The sequence below is a fragment of the Lontra canadensis genome, unplaced genomic scaffold (genome assembly GCF_010015895.1).
Source record: "Lontra canadensis isolate GAN:19392208 unplaced genomic scaffold, GSC_riverotter_1.0 scaffold22, whole genome shotgun sequence".
In the NCBI taxonomy this organism is placed as follows: Eukaryota; Metazoa; Chordata; class Mammalia; order Carnivora; family Mustelidae; genus Lontra; species Lontra canadensis.
The window spans coordinates 287,289-305,685 of NW_022631016.1; the positions used below are offsets into that span (position 1 = coordinate 287,289).

Below are 18,397 nucleotides of genomic sequence, written 5' to 3' on the forward strand. Positions count from 1 at the left end.
GGCGGGGCGCCGGTGGGCGGGGCCTCGGCGGGCGGGCCGCCGGCGGGCGGGGCCGGGCTCAGGGCGCGCGGGCGCGGGGACCGCGCGGGGAGCGGGGGCTTCTCGGCGGCGGGAGGGGACGAGCGTCCGGTCAGCGGCACGTCGGAGCCCGTGTCACCTGCGGGAGAGGACGGCGTGAGCGCAGAGGGCACCTGGCGGGGGGCCCGGGGTGCAGGGGAGACCCAGGCGGCGGCGCTGGTGAGGCTCCCGGGCCAAGCCGGACTGTCAGGCCTTCCGCACAAACCGCACGGAGGTCATGACTTCCGGGGTTGGCCAAAAGCCTGAGCAGCCTGCGGGCCGGGGCATATTGGCCTTCCCAGGTGACTGCTGGCGGCCCCGCCTCTGGAGACCACCACCGCCCCTGCGCAGGTACAGGACTCACAGGGACAGTCCAGGCCCTGGAACCTTCCCGCTAATCTTCCAGGGCGGCCTCGCAGCCTGGAGGGGGCCCAACACACCCAGCCTGCGCCCCGCCCCCACTACCTGGAATGCTGCGGGACACTCAGAGGCCATGCCCTGGCCGTGTGGCCAGCAAGGTCCACAGTGACAGGGTCAGCTGAAGACCTGCCTCTGCAGCACCGCCCCCCCGACGGGCTCCCCTACCACAGGCTGCTGCTCTGTGTCAGGCCCCCGGGATACAGCCCCCCTGCGCAGGAATGGTCATGGCCACAGGGCCTCTCCAGACTCAGAGTGCCCCGCTCTAGGACAAGCAGGGTTCAAAGAAGAGAGTGGTTCGAGGTTCAAGGAGGTTCAAGGAAGAGTAGGTTAGGGGGTTCAGAGGCAGAAGCCAGGAAGAGGCAGAGGAGCAGGGGAAGCACCAGACAGAAGCCCCGCCCACAGGTGTTTCCTTTTTCAGTCCCTGGAACATCCCGAGAAAGTCGGCTTCATGCAGAAAGAGAGTGCCGCCCCAGGCAGCCCACCCTGCAGGCCTGGACCGCCTCTCCTGAGCCGGACTGTGGACACCCTCTCCAAGCAACCACAGGAGAGAAGAACAAGGAGGTCCTGCTTCGGTTGAAATGCATGGGAAAGCGCCTTTGTGAGAGCCCCTCCTGGGCTAGGGGTAGGGTCTGCTTCCTGTTTCCTCCCAAGTGCACCCAAACACCCAAAGGAAACGTGAAATGAACCCAAAACCTTGCACAAAGGTGTGAACCGTCTTCCCTACGGAAGGTAAAGTGGGGACAGCAGCTTCTAGGGACCCAGCAAGAAGGCCTGGAAGCCCCTGCCAAACAGGTGCCTCCCCGCTACCTCCCAACCCTGCCTTGCCCCTCACTACCCCCTGCCTCTACCCCTGCCTTACCCCCTCGCCCCCACCCCCAACCCCTGACTTCTCTCCTGAGAGAGGCGCTGGCCTGCTTGGCTGGCTACTGGCCTGCCCTCCACTTCCCTGTACCCTTGCTCTGAGCTCCTCTCTGTATGAGGTTGAGAGGGACCTGTTGCTCTTCTGGACTCACTTCTGTCACATGGACTTTTCACAAAGCCCCAGGGCTTTTAGGGACAGAAACAGTTGTTCCCCTTCCCATGCAGCCCCCACCCAGCCCTGTGCTCAGTTCCCTCTGAGCTCAAGACTTAGATTCACGGGCTTAGCACAGGGGCTAAAGAGATCCTCAAAAAGCCTGGGTCCCGACATCTCAGGGACAGGCTGTGACTCAGACCGACGTCCTAGGGAATGCGCGGCTGGAAAAGAGGTTGAGAAGGAGTAAGAGTTGCTAGAGAGTCTGCAGAAGTTCAGGTCCAGAGCCAGAGAGGCAGCTGGCTAGGGGAGGAGCTGAGGAGAGAGCAGGTGTCAGGTGGGTGGGCAGGGTCAGGAGTTACATGTGCGTGAACTCAGGGTGGGTCATGTGGGGCTGCTCCTCGGGGCCATCAGCCTGCAGAAAGGAGTCCACGGACTTGTTGCTGAGGCGGAAGGGCGCCAGGCGGCGGAAGTTGCCTGGAGAGCAGGGGATCTGCACACGCGCCCTCTGGGAGGGCACCACCGTCTCCCCAGGGGACAGCCAGGGTGGCACCCTGGAGAGGATGCTCAGGTCCTCATCCGGGGAGAACACAGGGTTGTCAATTCCTAGGAGAAAGGGCAGCAGCTGATCAGATTCCCAGCTGAACCTGGGACGGCAAGGAGGGAGGGCGCTGCCCTCGGTGTCCGACGTCAGCTGGTCCTGCCCCCGACACCCGGAAGGTCACCTGGAAGGTCTCTGGGGCTCCAGGCCTTGCACCCCATTCTGTCTCTCTCTGCGCAGCAGGCAGGACACTCAATCGCTCCCTTCTCTGGAGCAGAGACCCTGCGCCCCACCCCCCCAGAACTCACACCCACATGGACCCAGCACTAGGCCTCCCAGGTCCCGCGGTGCCCATCAGCGACCAATGACCATGCTCACATCTGTGGCCCAAGGAGGGCTGACCCCACCCCTCACCTGACGGGGAGTCTGTGGCCGTGGTGTCTTGTGTGATGTTTGCCAGGAACTCGATCCCCCCACCCATTTCACCACCATAGTCCGGGGCCTCCTCCGGGTCTGAAAGTTCCAAATCTGGTGGCAAGGGAGGGCAGCATGAGGGAAGGGGACTGGGCACACAGCCACCAGTGTCCTGCCCCTGACTACCTTGCAGAGTACCCCGAGGGCTGTCACCAGGCCACAATGTCATCACACACACAGTGCTCCCTACCCTCTTCTGGGCCGCTTGCTGGCTGGCAGTGCCCGGACGGCCATGTCAGCACAGGGCGGGCAGAGCGAAGCTGCCGCGGCTGGTCTCCCCCGCCCCCCTCCGACACGGGAGCCAGGGTGCGTGTCCAGCCCTGCAGTCCCCGCTCCTCCTGCAGCAGCCCCCTGCCCAGGGTGGGACCGGAGGACCCCATGGAGGGTCCTGGCTGCCAGGGGGAAGGGTGTCTGGCAGGACAGCACTCTGGCTCCCTCCTGCCCCATCGCCTGTGTCTCTGGGCCCTGCTGGTGAGCACTCCACTGTGCTCCCCCCAGTACCTTTCTCCTTAATGGTGAAATTGTTCATGGGGCTCTCCAGGGGCAGTTTCCCATTGGGAATGCTGCTGTTTCTCTGAGAAACAAAAGGAAACTGTTAAAGGGGCACAGCGACACCCAGGCCCCAGCCGGTCCCAGACGAGCCCCTGCTGCGCTGCCTGGAGCCCTCCGGGGCCCGTCCTGCCCTATGAGTGGTTCCAGTGCAGAGCGCCCACCGGGCCTGTCCCTGGGGGCACCCTGGGGTGACCCCAAGCCCCAGGGCACCCCAAGTCCCTCTGCCAACAGCCGCGCGCCCCCTGCCCTCACCCGTTTCTGGGCGCGCTCCCTCTTGTAGAGCTTTGCCGCCTTCTTGTTCGGGTTGACGCCCAGCTTGGCGGACTTGAAGGACTCCAGGCGCTTCCGCATGGTCCTGTGGAAGATCTCCTTGTCCTGCTTCTCATCTTCGTTTGGGGTCAGCTCGTGCCGACTGTAGAGATGCTTGTACTGGAGGAGAGGCCGCCGGACGGTCACAGTAGGGAAACCTCGCATGGGCTGCTCCCAGCCTCATGGCCCCACTAGCGTCCCCAGCCAGATGGATGCAGGGGCGAGAGCACCCAGGCACCCGGTGGTGAGGCTGAGCCCCTGCCTCCTGCCAGCCCTTGAGGCCGTCCCGGAGGAGGAGGGCCCGGGCTCTGTACCCCCCCACCCACCCCGCGCGCCCACCTCCTGCCGAGGCTTGTACAGGTACTGCTGCAGGGTGTGGTGCGCGACCGTGTCCTCCGTGTCACGGATGCTCCTCCTCCTCTGTTCCAGCGACTGCATGTCCAGGCACACCGCACTCACGTTCTCCCTCCTGCATGGGGGCCGCCGTGATCGCCCACCTGCTCTGCCCTTGACCCCTGAGCCTGGGCGCCACCAACCCCAGGAGGCTGGTCCTGGGACTGACCCCGCGGGAGCCTGCCCCACACATACCCAGTGCCCCCTGCCCTCCGCACGCCTCCCCCAGCTGGCCCAGCCCCCGCTGTGCAGCATGACAGAGCAGGAGGCCCATGGCCTGGGCCCCTCGGAGGGAGGGGTGGCCAGGGTGAGGCCTCAGCCCCAGATCTCTGTCTGGTCCTGCCAGCACCCTCTCCTCTCTGTCTCCCATCAGGCGGATGCTGACATTTCCTACAGGTGCATTTGTAGCAGGAAACACCTAGATCCTGGGGTCCAGTCCGGGGCCTCGACTCCACCAGCTTATGACTCTCAGGGGCCCCCAGAGGCCCACAGGCTACTGACTGTCCACAGGGGCCCTGCTGCCTGTGACCAGGAGGGCCTGGGATGTGCGGGTCAGGTGAGACCCCTGCCCAGAGCAGCCTCCCGGGTCATGGCGGAAGGGGCCAGGCGGGGGGGGGGGCCTCCTCTGGCGGAACCCCAGGGGAATAGGAGCACGTACAGGAGGTAGGAGACAGAGGCCTCCACGGTTGAGGGCCGTGGTGTGCTGAAGTCCACGTTGACCATGTTGTCGGTGCTGGGGGAACGGATGAAAGCCAGGGACCCACGGCGCTCTCCCTGTGGGGAAGACAGAGCTGATCAGCCCGCACCGTGGAGTGCCTTGATGCTGGGCGACCGCTGGCCCTTGGAGAGCTGGTAAAGCCATGCTGAGTTGGCAGCTGGTGGGTGGAAGGGGAAAATGAAGACAGGACCATGGGTCCTTCATCCCAGATCCTCAGTAGGCATAGGGCATCAGGAAACATTGCCGCTCCCCCCAGACTGGAGAGGTGTCCCCTGTCCCCATTGGGGACTCCCACCCGGCTGCCCTGAGAGGGGAACCCCCCCAGGCCTCTGTCCAGAACTGAATGAGACTAAGGTCACATAGAGCCAAGCCCAACATGAACGAAAGTTGAAAACAGCCACTCTCCTTGGGTGGGAGTATGGGGCCAAAGGGGCCACTGGAAGAGAGCAGGGACTCCTCAGGGGTGGGCGTGGGGCTGGGAGGGCACCAGGGTCAGGGCCCGATGTGGCGGGGCAGGAGGCCCAGAGGTCCAGCCCAGGAGCACATGCCATCCTGGCTGTAGGCAGAGCCAGTCCTGAGCAGGGAGGAGCCCATGTCGTTGGAGGGGGGGCAGTCAGTGTGCTGCGCGATGGGGACACTGCCCGCAGCCTGCATCTCATGTGGGGGAGGGGCATCAGGGCGCCCACAAGAGACAGGGCTCGCCAGCAGAAGGGGACGTCACTGTGCGCACTGGCAGGACAGCCCCCCTGCCCGTCCATCCAGGCTCAGAGGACACAGAAGCCTCTGCAGAGCCAAAGGGCAGAGATCTGAGCACAGCACCGCCCAGCCCAGGGCCAGAGGTGCAGACAGCAGAGGACCTCGTCCCTCCCAGTGCCTGGGGCTTGTGGGTTGGGGCTCCAGGGGGAGCATGCTGACATTAGCTTGGCCGATGGTATAGAGGCCCCTTCCCCTGCGTCTGTCTGTCTTGGAGGGACCCCTGGTTGTGTTGGGGCATCAGGCTGTACGTTTGGTGTGGACAAGCCCACTGGAGACAGGACTCACGCTCCCCTTTGAAGGAACAGATGCTTCCAGGGCCCTGGCTGTGCCCCCTGGATGAGGTCCGTGAGGTTTGCTGGGATGGACGTGCAAATCCCTAGCTCCCCAGGCTGAGTAGGCCCAGGCTAGTGAGGCGCCAGGTGACCTCGGGGCCCAGGGCATACATATGGGGCAAAGGCAGCCGGCTGATCAAGGCAAAGGGCAAGTCACTGTCACATGTGTGCACTGCCTGGAGGTGTGTGGCCCCTGGGGAGGGGCCAGCTGGACTGTGTGTCCCAGGAGGAGTCCTGACACCTGCTAGGACGCCTTCCGAGTCCTGACTGAGTGGCTGTGGGCTGGTGCAGCCTCCGAGACAGTGAGGTCCAGAGAGTCACCGTGCAGCCCGCAGAGTAGGGCTGGTCCCTCATCGGCCGTAGGCTCCCCGAGCCCCTCACTGACTCCACGCTGCATGCGCTGGCTGCTGCTTTGTGGGGAGACCCCTCTGGCCCCTCAATCCCAAACACGTGAGGTGGATTCGTTTACCTACAGAAGGCAGGTGTTCTGTCTGTGCTCACCTGCAGGGGCCTTAGAACCACAGCCTGTTCGCAGGTGTGTCCCCTGTGACCCCACAGGATGCACGACCTCCTTCTTGCTTTCTCCGTGTCCATGGCTGTGCGTGCGTGGACATGCGTGAACGTGTGTGCACCTACATGTCGAGGGGCACGACTCCGTACGCCCTGCTTGTTTTCCGTCTCAGACCCACCAGACCACGGAGCGTCTCAAGAGCCGCAGGGAGGCCTCAGCTCCCACGGCTGTCCTCGGGTGTTGGAGGACCCAGGAGCTTCACGTGGTGAACTTGTGGCAGTCCCAGCGCGCTCCTGCCTGGGCCTTGGGGTGCAGGACCTTCCCTCCCTGGCCCGCTGCCCCAGACCCCAGTGGCTGTCCACACCCCACGGCTGGGTGTTGTTTCAGCCACCAACTCCGACAGGAGAGCAGACGGAATGTTCCGGTACCTCAGCCACATAGCTGATAGCGTCTTTCAAGTTGAGCTCGTGGAAAACATTCAGGATCCGATCTCGAGACTTCTGTGCCGACCGTCTCATGAGGATTTTGCTGAGGAATTTCCTATCAAAATTGGACCACCTGGGGGGGGCAAACCAACACGATGTCAACACTTGGATTGGCTGTGGGCAAGGCCCCAGGAAGGACGAGGACCCTGGCAGCATGTGGGGGGCGTGCCCCCTCCCACTGTCCAGACTCGCAGGGACATGGTCTCCCAGGGACTGAGACACAGGATACAACCCCCCCCACACCAACCCTGATTTTCACTTACTGTAACAAGTAAACTCACAAAGGTGACTTTTAAAATAAAAGGAATAACCCTCAGGGGTGTTATTTCTCCATCTGTGCTCTGGTCCTCCCTTCCTATCTGAAGGCATGTGCCACGAGAATGTACGTCCGATTCTGGATTCTGTTTTCTCATTTAATACAACATTGCTAAGCTTTCCAACTGATTACCTGGCCTTCTGGAAAGGCCCAGGCCGGGTGAGGGCAGGGCCCCGGGAGCCTGGCTACAGAGAAGGGGGCACACATTTTGCCTGCAGAGGCATGGGCTGGGGGAGGAGGAAGCCCTGAGCCCCCACACTAGGAGAGACCCAGGCTGGTGGGAAGGAGGCTTTACATCCAACCCAGTTAGGATATGGCCGGTCCTGTGGGTCAGAAGAGGGGGTGGGGAAGGGGGAAGAGAGGGATCCACTGGGAGGAGGAGCCTGGGGGAGTCCTGGGGGGAGGGGCGCCCCAGGGGAAGGAGGGGCTCCAGGATGACGGGCTCTTGAGGGAGAGGGGTCCCAGAGGCAGAGGGTCCCCAGGGGGGTCCTGGGAGAGGAGGGGTCCCAGAGGAAGGACGGGGTCCAGAGGGAGGGGGTCTCCTAGAGGAGAGTGTCCAGGAAGAGAGATTCCAGGGGCAGTAGGGGGACCGGGGGAGGGGCAGTCCCAGGGAGAGGAGGGAGTTCAGGGGGAACAGGAATCCCGAGGGGTGGGAGTCTCGGACAGTTAGGCAAGTGACTTCCTGGCTCCTGCTGAAGGCAGAGTTCTTCAGTTAGTGAGCGCTCTACGAGGCTGCTTTACGGTTACGGGGAAGATCAGCGGCTCTTTCTACCCTGTGGCCCTCCCATGAAAGGCAGAGGGAGGGAAGCTGACAGTGGAGAGACGCGCCTCCAAATGTCCCCATTTCAGCCCAGCCAGGGGCACCTGCGGCCACGTACTTATCGCGGAGGTAGTTGTGTCCAATTTGCCCCGATATGTCCTCGATGGCTGAGAGGATGTGGTCGAAAGCCTTCCGCAGGAGAGAGAGGTGGGTGAGCATCCCTGGGAGGGACACAGGCGCCCCGCCCCCCCCCCGGCCCTGGCCCACTACCCGGCCGTGCAGCTTCTCATTGAGTTTGGGTTCCCGGTGTTCGCTCCTCTTCACCTTCAGCCACTGCACCAGGGGCTTGATGGTCAGGCCCTGGAAGATGGGGGTCAGCCCTGCAGGCAGGCAGGCTCCAGCCCGGGGGGCCCACCCAGCCCACGGAGCCCCAGAGTGTGAGTCCATAGCCACCCGCCGGTGCGCACGGACCTGACCCTGCTCAGAGGGCCCCCAGTCGGCTCCCTTAGATTGTCCAAGAGCAAGCGGGGAAGTGGGACACGCCCCCGTGCGCGTCTGGTCCACGAAATATTAACTGGGGCTTCGCCAGCCGGGGCAGCACAGGAAGGACATTTTTAGACCAAATCGTGCTGCATCCCCTGTGGGGCCACAGGAAAACCTACAAAACGGCTCCTAGTTACTAAAACAGTAAAAAGCAATTAGGGCCTGGAGGCTAGAGAGGCTGGTCCCCGCATAGGGCCGGCCTGGCGCCGTCGGGGGGATGGGCGGGGCGGGCGCCCAGGTACCTGGAAGATAACCGTGAAGAAGACCACAATGAGGGTCGTGCTGACAAACAGGTCCCTCTCCTTCACCTTCTTCTCATCCAGGAGGACGACCAGAGCAAAGGCCACGGCCCCGCGCAGGCCGCCGTAGGACATGACCACCTGGTCTATGATCTCCAGCTGCACCATCCGGTACCGGTTCAGGACCCAGGTCTGCAGGACGACACCTGCCGGCAGGGATGCACTGAGCGCTCCCCACCCTCACGCCCCCACTCTCCGGGAGCCACCTCGCCCCCTCCTCGAATCCCCTGCTCAGGGCAGTGGCAGTGAGGGTGCCGGCTCCTGCTGAGCCTGTCAGGAGAATGCGCCCCGCGGCCCTGCTCTCCACACAACCCCCTCCCTGCATACCTGCTCTCTGCCGGCCGCGGGTCCGACCTGCCCTGTGACCCAGGTGGCAAAGGAGGCCTCGTGTCCTAGGACCACTGACCCTGTCTCACTCTGGTGGCCCCCACTGAGGACAGGCCAAGAGCGGGTGGTGGTCCCACCCCAGCCCGTACCCCAATAGTGGGCCACAAGGGTCACAGCTGGCAGCAGGCCCCCTACCTCACGGGAGACTCCATCGGCTTCCTCAACGATGACATCCAGAGTGAGTCAAGGGGAAACCAAACGGGTTCCCCTAGGTTCTAGAACTTTCCACCCTGCCCTCCACCTATGCTATGACCACCTCAAGGTGACAAGGCCAGGAAGCAAGCCTGAAACTTCACTGCAGATAACCATGACCTGGCCATGCTGCGGCTCCCCAGGGACCCCCAAACCCTCCACAGCCTCCCCACAGCCGGTCCCCACTGTCCAACTTCCACCCTCCTCTCCATCCCCACTGCCCCCCCATCGACCCTCACCCTCCAACACGTGGATCCCCCTAGCATCCCTGTCATGGTGCCTCGTCCCCCTCCTCCCCATCCCCCATTGTGTCCCCTCCTCCCCGTCCTCCCCACTCCCCTCTACTCCCCATCTCCCCGGCATCCCTGTCATCGTCCCCCATGCCCTCTCGTCCCCACCATCCCCCAGCACCCTCACCAACAGCCCGGTACACAGAGATGAAGACCAGGGTCAGGAGCACAAAGGCCGTGTTCCACTTCCAGATGAGGGGGTTCACGGCTGAGATGCCCAGGAACATGAAGATGATGGTCTCGGCCCCACTGGCCAACATCTTCATGGTGTAGCGCACGGTGGTGGCCGACTGCTCTGAGATGTTGGCCTTCACGTACTTCTGGCAGCAGATGCCGCAGAAGGTGATGCTGGGGATGGTATGAGCGCACTGTGAGCCTGGGTGCCGAGACTCCGTCTGCATGGGGCCATGGCCTGGGTCCTGGGCGTGCACCCCCCGCACTGACCGACCCTTGGCTCGGAGCTGGGCCTCCCCGCACCCCAAGACCTGAGCCCTGAGCCACTCAGTGGGCTGCCCCAGTGTCCTCCACACTCCCGCGGCAGCTGGCTCTTGAGTGGGAGGGGGCTGCTGGGGCAGATTTGGGTCACAGGGTGTTGGCCAGCCTCCTGCCTGGGGCACCCAGAAGAGGCTGTGTGTAGGCAGAACTCAAGGACAGCTCTGTGAAAACGCCAACTCCTGGTTTAAAACCTGAATAGACCAGATTCTTCACCCCCAGAGTGAGTGCTCGCCCCTCACAGGGAAGCGGGCCAGGCCGGAGAGGACCAGGAGGGCAGTGCCCTGGGAAGGGAGGGGCCGTCCCCCTCCTCCCTCCCCCGCATACCAGCAAGTGGCAGGGTGGACAGGGACAGCCCCTCCCTCCCCCCTTTGCCCCTCCCCCTCCCCTTCCCTCCCCCCCGGCCCCCGCACGCCAGCACGGCGGCGCCGGACACTGTGCAGCTGTGGCGGCCTGGGCCGTGGGCGTGTGGGGAACTCACGCCAGGATGGCGGACAGTGACAGCATCTCGGACGTGAGGTAGGACAGGTAGGAGATGACGAACACGAAGCCCGGCTCGATGATGCGCACGTGCTTGGTGAAGCGCGTCACCAGCGAGAGCAGGAAGGCGAAGACGACCCCCACCAGCGTGCCGCCCAGGCTCACCACAAAGAAGGACACTGCGGGCGAGGGCTCTAGCTGAACCGCCTGAAAGGCCCTTTGTGGCCGGGCGCGGCTGGCCCGCGTGGGCGCGGCCGGCCGTCCTTCCAGACCATTCCTCACCGTGGGTTGCCTGGTAACCCTACAGAGGCGCCAACAACTTGGCAAACAAGAGGCCAGTCCTCCCGAGAGGCCGGCAGGCACGTGGAGAGCAGGGAGGCCGGACCCCTCACCCATCTTGGAGAAAGCCCGAGAAGGCAGCTGCGGGCGGGCTTGTCCCTGGGCGCCCAGGACAGCCAGACTGCCATTGTCCCTGGCCAGAGAAATGTTCACTCAGGGCCGCGGAGGACACCAGGTCCGCATCCTCCAACCAGACATGCTGGTCTCATGGGACAGCAGCCCTTGCCTCCCCAGGACCCAACGAAATTGTGTGCCTGAAACACAGTGGGGACAGGAGGGAACTCTCACTGAAGCTTCAAGTGGAAATGCCTTTTCCTACACAGGCTGTGGGTCCCAGAGGCAGGCCTGGTGCCAAAGCCTGGAGGTCGTCCCCATGTTGGAGAGGAGATATGGCCCCCACAGTCCCCAGATGCATGGACCCACCAGCCACACACCTATGCCTTTCACGCAATCCACGCCAGTCACCTTGTCACCACCCAGCGTCACGAAAGATTCAAACACGTTGTAGAGGACCTGGGGGTGACAGAGAGACAAGCATGACATCGGGTCAACCCTCCCTGACTCGGGCCCCAGGCCTTGAGCACTTGGGCTGGATGGAGCAGCCTGGGGCAGCCACCAAAATTCAGTGAGAGGAAACCGTCATGGGGCAACATGATCAATAAGACAAAGGCCAGAGATGAGCCAACAGGTGGGATGGGAGAGGCAGAAGAACCTTCCAGAAGGAACTAGAACCTTCAGGAGCAAACCTGGCCTTTTCTGGCACTCAGCAAAGCACAAAGTCCCCCACCAAAAACTCTGTTTTGTTTTCCTAGATGAAGCCAGAATTTCGTTTTTCGTGACTTTACAACTGCGCTGACTCCTGGTCGTGGGACAGGACGTGCATGTCCTCATTTAAACTGTAACCCATCAAGATATTCGAGATGAAAAGCTCAACAACCACATGCCAGGCTCAGCCTGGCACTGCTGTGTTGCCCGGGCCTCCTGATGACGCGCTGCTCCACAAGCCGGGCCGAGGGGCTGCTGTGGGCCACAAGCCCGCCTCGCCAGGTCTGCTTCAGGGGGCCTAGGACCCCAAAAGGCAGGGTGTGCAGCAGGAGGGATGGCGGGCTTGAGGATGTACTGGTCGGGGGGCAGAGCCTGGGCCTCCAGGGCCCTTGAGGGCTGGACCCCGGCTCTGGTGTCTCCACGGAAATGCAGCGGGGGAGAGGAAGCCTCCAGTAGGGCTGTGTGGGGAGCTCCGGGGCTCGGCCGGCGTTCGTGCTTCCACAGAGAAGCGAGGCCAAGGCACAGAGCAGCACAACGTCTGAGGGGCTGTGGGTTACGTTTCTGATTAAGTTCCAAATTAATCCCCCATTCTCCCGAGAACCTCTTCTCTGCTGCATTAGAAATCAGGTGCAGCACAGCCTTAGGACTTCCCAGTCTCCTGAACACTGATGGGACCGGAGAGGGGGTTCCTTGGAGACGCCACTGCTACAGACAGATCTTCGTAGCCTGCTGTGCGTGCAAAGCCCCGGCACGAGGTGAGGGGCTGGTGGGGCCACGCGCCCGGGCCCAGAGCAGCTGCGGGAGACACAGCGTGGCTGGCCTGCGTGGGAAGGGCACTCCGTCACCCAGAGCTCGCTCGCACGGAGGAGTGCGTGGCCCAGATCAGGGCTGGATTTCGAGAATTCCGAGCCTTGGGCTGCTGAGATGCACCCCCACGTTCTGTCACGCCTCTGCTCCGACTGCGGCGCCTGCGGCCTCGCACCGAAGCCGAGCGAGGGTCCTCCAGTCCCTGCCCGCCCGCAGGGGACCCGCCACGCTCCCTCCTAAAGAGAGAGTGGCCTTCGCGCACAAGACCCATGCTCGCCCGTCTTCCTTCCTTCATTCTGAGGAGGTCTTGCCGTTCTCCTCTCCGTCGGCTCCCTCTGGGGACTCGGGAACGGGCGGCATCGAGTCTGGACCCAGAGAGGCGTCCTGCTCTGGGACCCGGGCGGTGGGGCTGACAGATGGCTGCCCCGAAGGCGGGAGAACGGACGAGGCGGGAGAGGGACGAGTCCCTCTCTGTGAGGCAAGGGAGGTCGTGGGCCAGGGCCTGGCACGGGAGAACTGGCGGTGGGAGCTGCGAGCCGATCCGGCCCCTCACACGGGCCCGGCCTCCGTGTGTCCTCCCGGCAGCTTCCTCGGCCCTCTCCACCGAGGGCCGCTGCGGTCACAGAGTGACCGCTGTCCTCCCTACTGGCAGCTCTGAGATGCTCTGTGCCAAGCCCCAGAGCCCGCCCGGCACCCGCTCACCACAGTGACGGCGTCATTCAGCAGCGACTCCCCGAAGACGATGATGAACAGGACCTCGTTGACGTGCACCTCCTCGAACACGGCCAGGACAGCCACCGGGTCCACGGCGGCAATCAGGCTGCCGAACAGGAGGAAGTCCAGCAGCCCGACGTTCAAGTCCCCTGCGAGACAGCGGCGCCGTCAGTGAGAGCCCTTCAGGGCCTGGAAAGAACGAGGACCTCGGAGCCATGGACGCTTCCTCCCCTCGGCCTTGGGGGGCTGCCTCGGACCGCTGCCCTGCTGACGGCTCGGTTGGAGGCCTCTCAGGACGGGGACTTGGATTCTCTTAGCTCTGGGGTCGGCCAGATCTGATAACCTGGGTCACGCTGCCTGCTGCCCTCCCAGGGGCTCCCACAGCCTTCCGGAACAGTGGGTCTCACCCCAGTGGGGACTGACAGCCCTGCTTCTTCCCTTCCCCTCCCCTGGGCCTGGCTGCTCCCCTCTGGGAGGTTGCTACAAGCAGATGAGGGGCTGGGGGTGCCTGGCCAGGCCCAGCACGGCATCAGAGCCCTGCCCTTGACCGTCTGCTATCCGGGGCCACAGGGGTGTAAGTGTTTTGGAGGCGGTTGGGGCTTGACGGGGGGCGGGGGGACGGCCTCCCTGTGAAGTGGCTTCTCAGCCCGGATCAGAGCCACCAGGACAAGCCTGAGGGGAGGAGAAAGATGGAGGCCAGGGAGGGTCAGGCCTCACAGGGTCTGGGGAAACCCTGGGGCCTCCAACAGGAGGGGTTTCCAGGTATGTCTGAGGAAGAAGGGAGAGGAGGGAGGGAGAGGAAGGGACCCGGGAGGGCAGGTCCTCAGAGCTCAGCCTGACTCGCTTCTTACAGTGGTCCCAGGGTCATGCCGAGAGGCACTTTCCAACTTCTCTGTCCTTCCAGGTCCAACTCAGTCTCCAGAGCCACTCTGGGTGATAGGCACACCCCAGCAGCTGTCCTCCCTGGACAAAAGCTCAGGGACCCGCCCATGGTTGCCTGTACCAGCTCTGTTCGAGACACACACCTGCGCTCAGGGGGCTGGTTGGAGGAAGACCTCCTCTCCGGGCTGAGTGGGCTTAAACAGACCCCAGGGGGCAGTCAGGCCTAGGCCGTGGCAGAGGCCCACCGGGGTGGGGAAGGTGGAAACCGTGTGGGCTGGACGCCTGCCTGTTCAGGACCAAGGGTTGCCTCCAGGTCCAGGACGGCGGGCTTCCGCAGGAACGTGGCTCCACCTCAGGGCCAGGCAGGGCCCCTGAGAGAAGGTTGAGTCTATGGAGAGGGAGGACCCTGGAGGGGGGGTTCCTGTGAGCTCTGAAAACCCCACAGCCTAGTGCCACAGTCTGGGTGTTGAAGTGGAGGTAGAGGTTAGAACCAGCTTCCAGTGACTTTAAAATGTCCCTTTTGGAAGGGGACTCTCAGGTTTCACTCTCCCACCTCCAGATGCTGTGGGTGAGGCGGAGGCGGGAACAGTCCTTTCTGCCTTCAGATGCCAGGGGCTCCCAGAGGCACATCCCGCTTTGAGGTGTTCCTTCCTTAAACGCCTCCCGGCTTGATGGCCTCTCAGCGTCCACAGGCCCTGACAGACCGGTGGTCCATTCTAGAAGCCAGCCGTCCAGGCAACAAGTGCCCCAGCTCTAGGAGCAGCCTGCTCTCCTCCTGGGTGGGACAGTCCATCACCCACAGACTCTTCCGGGGCCAGACTGGACTGTGGGCTCCCGACGACCAGCTGTGGGCTCCAGGACCCTTAGCCAAGAAGGCCTCAGCTCACACCCCTCTGACGGGGCCTCTCTGACTGACAGCCTGGAACCTCTGCAGGGCCAACCCCTTGCGGGCCTGTCCAGAGGTCCACCCAAGATCCCCACTGCCGGGCCTACCCGTAGCCTGGGCTAAGCTGACCTTTCCTCGGCGGGTGCTCCCTGGCCTTGAGCCGCACCTCAGAGCCCGCCTGCTGGTCTGCAGAAACAGCCCAAGCTCCCCAGCCCCAGCAGGCTCCGGCTCCGGAAGTCTGGCGACAGGACAGACTTGTTGTCCCCTGCTGTTCTGCTCCAGGACGTTGCCGGATGCCCTCCCTCGGCCAGCTGCGTCCCGAGAGCTGAGCACAGGCCCCCTCAGGGCCTACTGGTCCAAACCCTGGGACTTTCCCCTGGGTCCAGGGGCCGGAGTGGTCCTGTCGTCTTAGCTACAGCCCAGCTATCTAAAGGTGTTGCCGATAGACGCAACCAAAAGCACCGGAGTCTTCCTCGCCCATGAGGTATGGCCGGGCGCGTTCAGCCTCACATCACCCTGGGGAGTTCTCCGGGTCAGGCCTAGGGATGGTGCCAAACAGCCTCGGAGACTCAAAGGGGCGTGCAAGTTCCCACGGGCTGTGGACAAAGTCCTGTGATGGCACGTGGGCCAGGTGAGGCGACAATTCCCACCGGGGCCCTTTGACCTCTTTTTCTCTGTGCATGTCCTTTGTCACCAAGGCCCCAAGGCCCTGAGCCCCACGGGGAGCGATGTACAGACTTCCTTCAGTCACATGGAAACCACTGTCCGGGCCCACCCCTAGGAGTCTGGTCCACACAGGTAGGATGTTTGGGGCCAAGGCTGAGCGCACAGACGGGCATCCAGGTGCCAACACCCGCTTCTCCATGGTCGCCACCAACGCCAGGAGCTCGCGTTGCAGACCCACGTCGTGGATGGGCAACAGCCCCAGCGTGGGCCGTGCTCTCCCGTGCAGGCCTTGGGGGAGCCCCGGCCTCGCCTGCTCTAGTTTCCCAGGTGGATAATGGCTCACGCCCTGGTGGGTGGGGTGCCGCTCGGCTCTTGGCCAGGGTTAAGAACATGGATGGCAGGAGGCACAGGCTGGGGAAGCTGCTGTGGACGCACAGACCCCGTGACCCAGCGGCCACCGGCGAGGCTTCTCCTGCAGGCTTGGGGGGAATGACCCAATCTTTGTGCTCAGGTGTGTGTCTACCAGGGACCCTCAACCTGGCCTCTGCCAGAGCGCCGTCCCCACCCCGGGTGCTGGTGCAGGGAAGTGAGCCCCAACCCCACCTGCGGGGAGGGGCAGCTGCTCGGCCGTCCCACCCACCTGCCCACCTGCTAACCTGGTCGGACAGGATTTCACTCCCAAGCAGGACACGAGCCTCAGCCCAGAGATGCCCAGACAGCTTGTTGTTTACTAATTAAACCTTCTTTTTAACATACCAAGGTGGTAAGTGAACCCACCAGTGAGGTTCGTCACCCCAAACACTCACCCTTTCCGGGTCTGGACTGTGTGTATCTGACCTTCCTTCAGCAGGGCTGCCCACACCCTGCTCCTGCAGAGCCCACCCCGAGAACACCCCCCAGGACCCCACCCCGAGGACCCCACCCCGAGGATGACCCTGTCCCAAGCATCCACCACCCCAGAACACCCCCGTGGACACCATGCCCGCTCACCCATCAGGCCGCTGAGGAAGACGCCGTAGAGGGACAGTCCGGTGGTGGCCGCGTTCCACACGGTGCCGACGACGGCGTACAGCAGGATGGTGCCCAGGTTCCCAAAGAAGAGCCGATTGGGCATGAAGTAGCCGGCGTCCAGCACGATGGGGGGCAGCAGGTAGAAGAAGAAGACGGTGGGCGTCAGCGTGAAGGAGGCGATGTGGTCAGCGGCCCAGACGATGCCGCCCAGCACCAGGCCCAAGACGATGAGCAGCGCGCTCTCGGGGACGACGCTGGTGACCTTGTGCGACAGATGGAAACCTGTGGGGGAGGGGGCGGTCAGGGCACAGGGACCCCTCCACGTGGCACTGGGCGGGTCCAGGGCCCCTGCAGGCCCCTCCCCCACAGGCGGGTTTCCTTCTGGAAAAGCAGCAGCTACAGGCCCTCGGGGCTGGAAGGCTCTGCTGGGGACAGACCCACCTCCTGGGCCTCCCTGCTCACACCTGGGAGGGGTCAAGCCAGCCACCTCTCCGGGGTCTGCTGGGGGGGGCTCTGTGGACGCACAGGCCAGCAGCCTGGCAGCTCTGCCAGCTCACAGGACGGACATCTGGGTCTGTGGATGCTTCCCTCTGGCCCCAGTCAGCGGTGCCCTCGGGGCCAGGGCCCAGGGACACCTGCCCTGGGGTCTCACCACTCCCCTGGGCAGCCCAGGAGACTGGTGAGGAGGTGGGCTCAGAGGAAGGGACGGCCTCCTGTGACACAGTCAGTCCAGAGGGGCAGCTCCAGGTCCTGAGAACAGGAGGCCTGAGGTGGGGGGCAGAGCCCAGGGCACCCACAGCCCCCAGGCCCCACATGGCCCCTTCTGGCCCTCTGAACAGGGCTGCCTGCTGCAACCATCGTCCCTCCGACCTCATCCAGCTCGTCTGGAGGTGCTGGAGCCCGTGCCTGGCTTGAGGCCTGGTGGCATTTCCCTGCCTTGGGGGGACCAGCCCCTTCCTGGCTCTCCGGAGGACATAGGTCCCTGGGAACAGAGCTTTCGGGGTCAGGGTCTCGCGGGTCCCCCACAGACACTAGCTCCACGGCCGCTGTGTGAGCTTGCAGGGGTGGAGGAGACAGCGGGGCCCCAGGGTTGAGCAAGCCAGCCCCATAGGCCTATGGGAGGCCATTTCTTCTGTTTGGAGACTCAGGGGAGCAGTGAGAAGAACCCTGATGTTGACCCTGACATCACCACGACCGGGATGCAGACCAGAGAGCCTGGCTCCAGCGGCCTCTGGGAGACTTGGGGTAATTCCCTTCCCATTCGCCAAGGTTCTGTGCATGGAGAAGCCTTCTTGGAAAGTCAAAGGAGGGCTGTCCTCTGAGGGGTCCCAGCTGCCCGCTGACCCGGCCTATCTTGGGGGGCTGGCCCACTGGGCCCGGGGGATTCTGGTCTCACCTGCCCTTCCCTCCAGGCTGCCTGCCTGAGCGCTGCTCTCCCTCCCTGACCTGTTGAACGCTGGGGTCATCATGGGGGTCGGATGCTGGCTCTGGAGGAGACTCCCTGAGGGCTTGTTCTGTCCCTCCTGCATGGTCCCCCACATCTGCTGAAGCAGAGTGCCAGAGGCCCGCACAGACCCTTCTCAGTGTGCCCCAGTGTCACCAACACGCTTGGTCACTGTGCTCTGGGAAGGACCAGGCCTCTGCGTGTGGAGGCAGAAGGGGTTAATGCTTCTGGGATCTGAGAATCTGCTGGGCATTCCTGCCCCCCCATGTCCTGAAGGCTCTTGGCTCTCCTGGATCCCCGCCATGGCCTCACTCCCTGTATCCCGTCAACTTCTGTTCTTCCTTCTGAAAATTTTCACACTGCTCAGGTGAAGACAGCGTCCCCAAGACAGAGCCTCCCAGGAGGCCGGCGGGGGAGGCCCCAGGAAGCCAGCACCTTGACACTGCCACGTGACTGACAATGACCAAACCACACCGGGGCAAGTGTGACAAATGGCATGAGGCAGTGGCTGCCCAGAGTGACGGATGGCAGGTTCCTTAGAAGCCCTCAGGGCCGCCAGCTGGT

At 63.6% G+C, this 18,397-nt stretch overlaps 1 protein-coding gene across 2 annotated transcripts in view; it reads right to left on the reverse strand.

The window, feature by feature from the left end:
- Window positions 1–27: 27 nt before the first annotated feature.
- The window catches only part of SLC9A3 (solute carrier family 9 member A3), a 42,259-nt gene continuing 23,889 nt past the window's right edge, over window positions 28–18,397 (reverse strand). The window contains exons 2-17 of one of the 2 annotated variants that reach the window (XM_032861819.1): window positions 16,369–16,671; window positions 12,933–13,093; window positions 11,093–11,171; window positions 10,321–10,498; window positions 9,475–9,695; window positions 8,422–8,624; window positions 7,907–7,996; window positions 7,755–7,825; window positions 6,504–6,633; window positions 4,417–4,532; window positions 3,705–3,834; window positions 3,309–3,485; window positions 3,006–3,078; window positions 2,445–2,558; window positions 1,852–2,095; window positions 28–157 (exon numbers count right to left, since the gene is read on the reverse strand). In XM_032861819.1, coding sequence (XP_032717710.1) covers window positions 154–157; window positions 1,852–2,095; window positions 2,445–2,558; window positions 3,006–3,078; window positions 3,309–3,485; window positions 3,705–3,834; window positions 4,417–4,532; window positions 6,504–6,633; window positions 7,755–7,825; window positions 7,907–7,996; window positions 8,422–8,624; window positions 9,475–9,695; window positions 10,321–10,498; window positions 11,093–11,171; window positions 12,933–13,093; window positions 16,369–16,671 — 2,294 coding nt within the window. In that variant the 3' untranslated portion in view covers window positions 28–153. Of the gene's footprint in view, window positions 158–1,847; window positions 2,096–2,444; window positions 2,559–3,005; window positions 3,079–3,308; window positions 3,486–3,704; window positions 3,835–4,416; window positions 4,533–6,503; window positions 6,634–7,754; window positions 7,826–7,906; window positions 7,997–8,421; window positions 8,625–9,474; window positions 9,696–10,320; window positions 10,499–11,092; window positions 11,172–12,932; window positions 13,094–16,368; window positions 16,672–18,397 lie in introns of those variants that run through there. The other variant, XM_032861817.1, reaches the window with a different exon arrangement.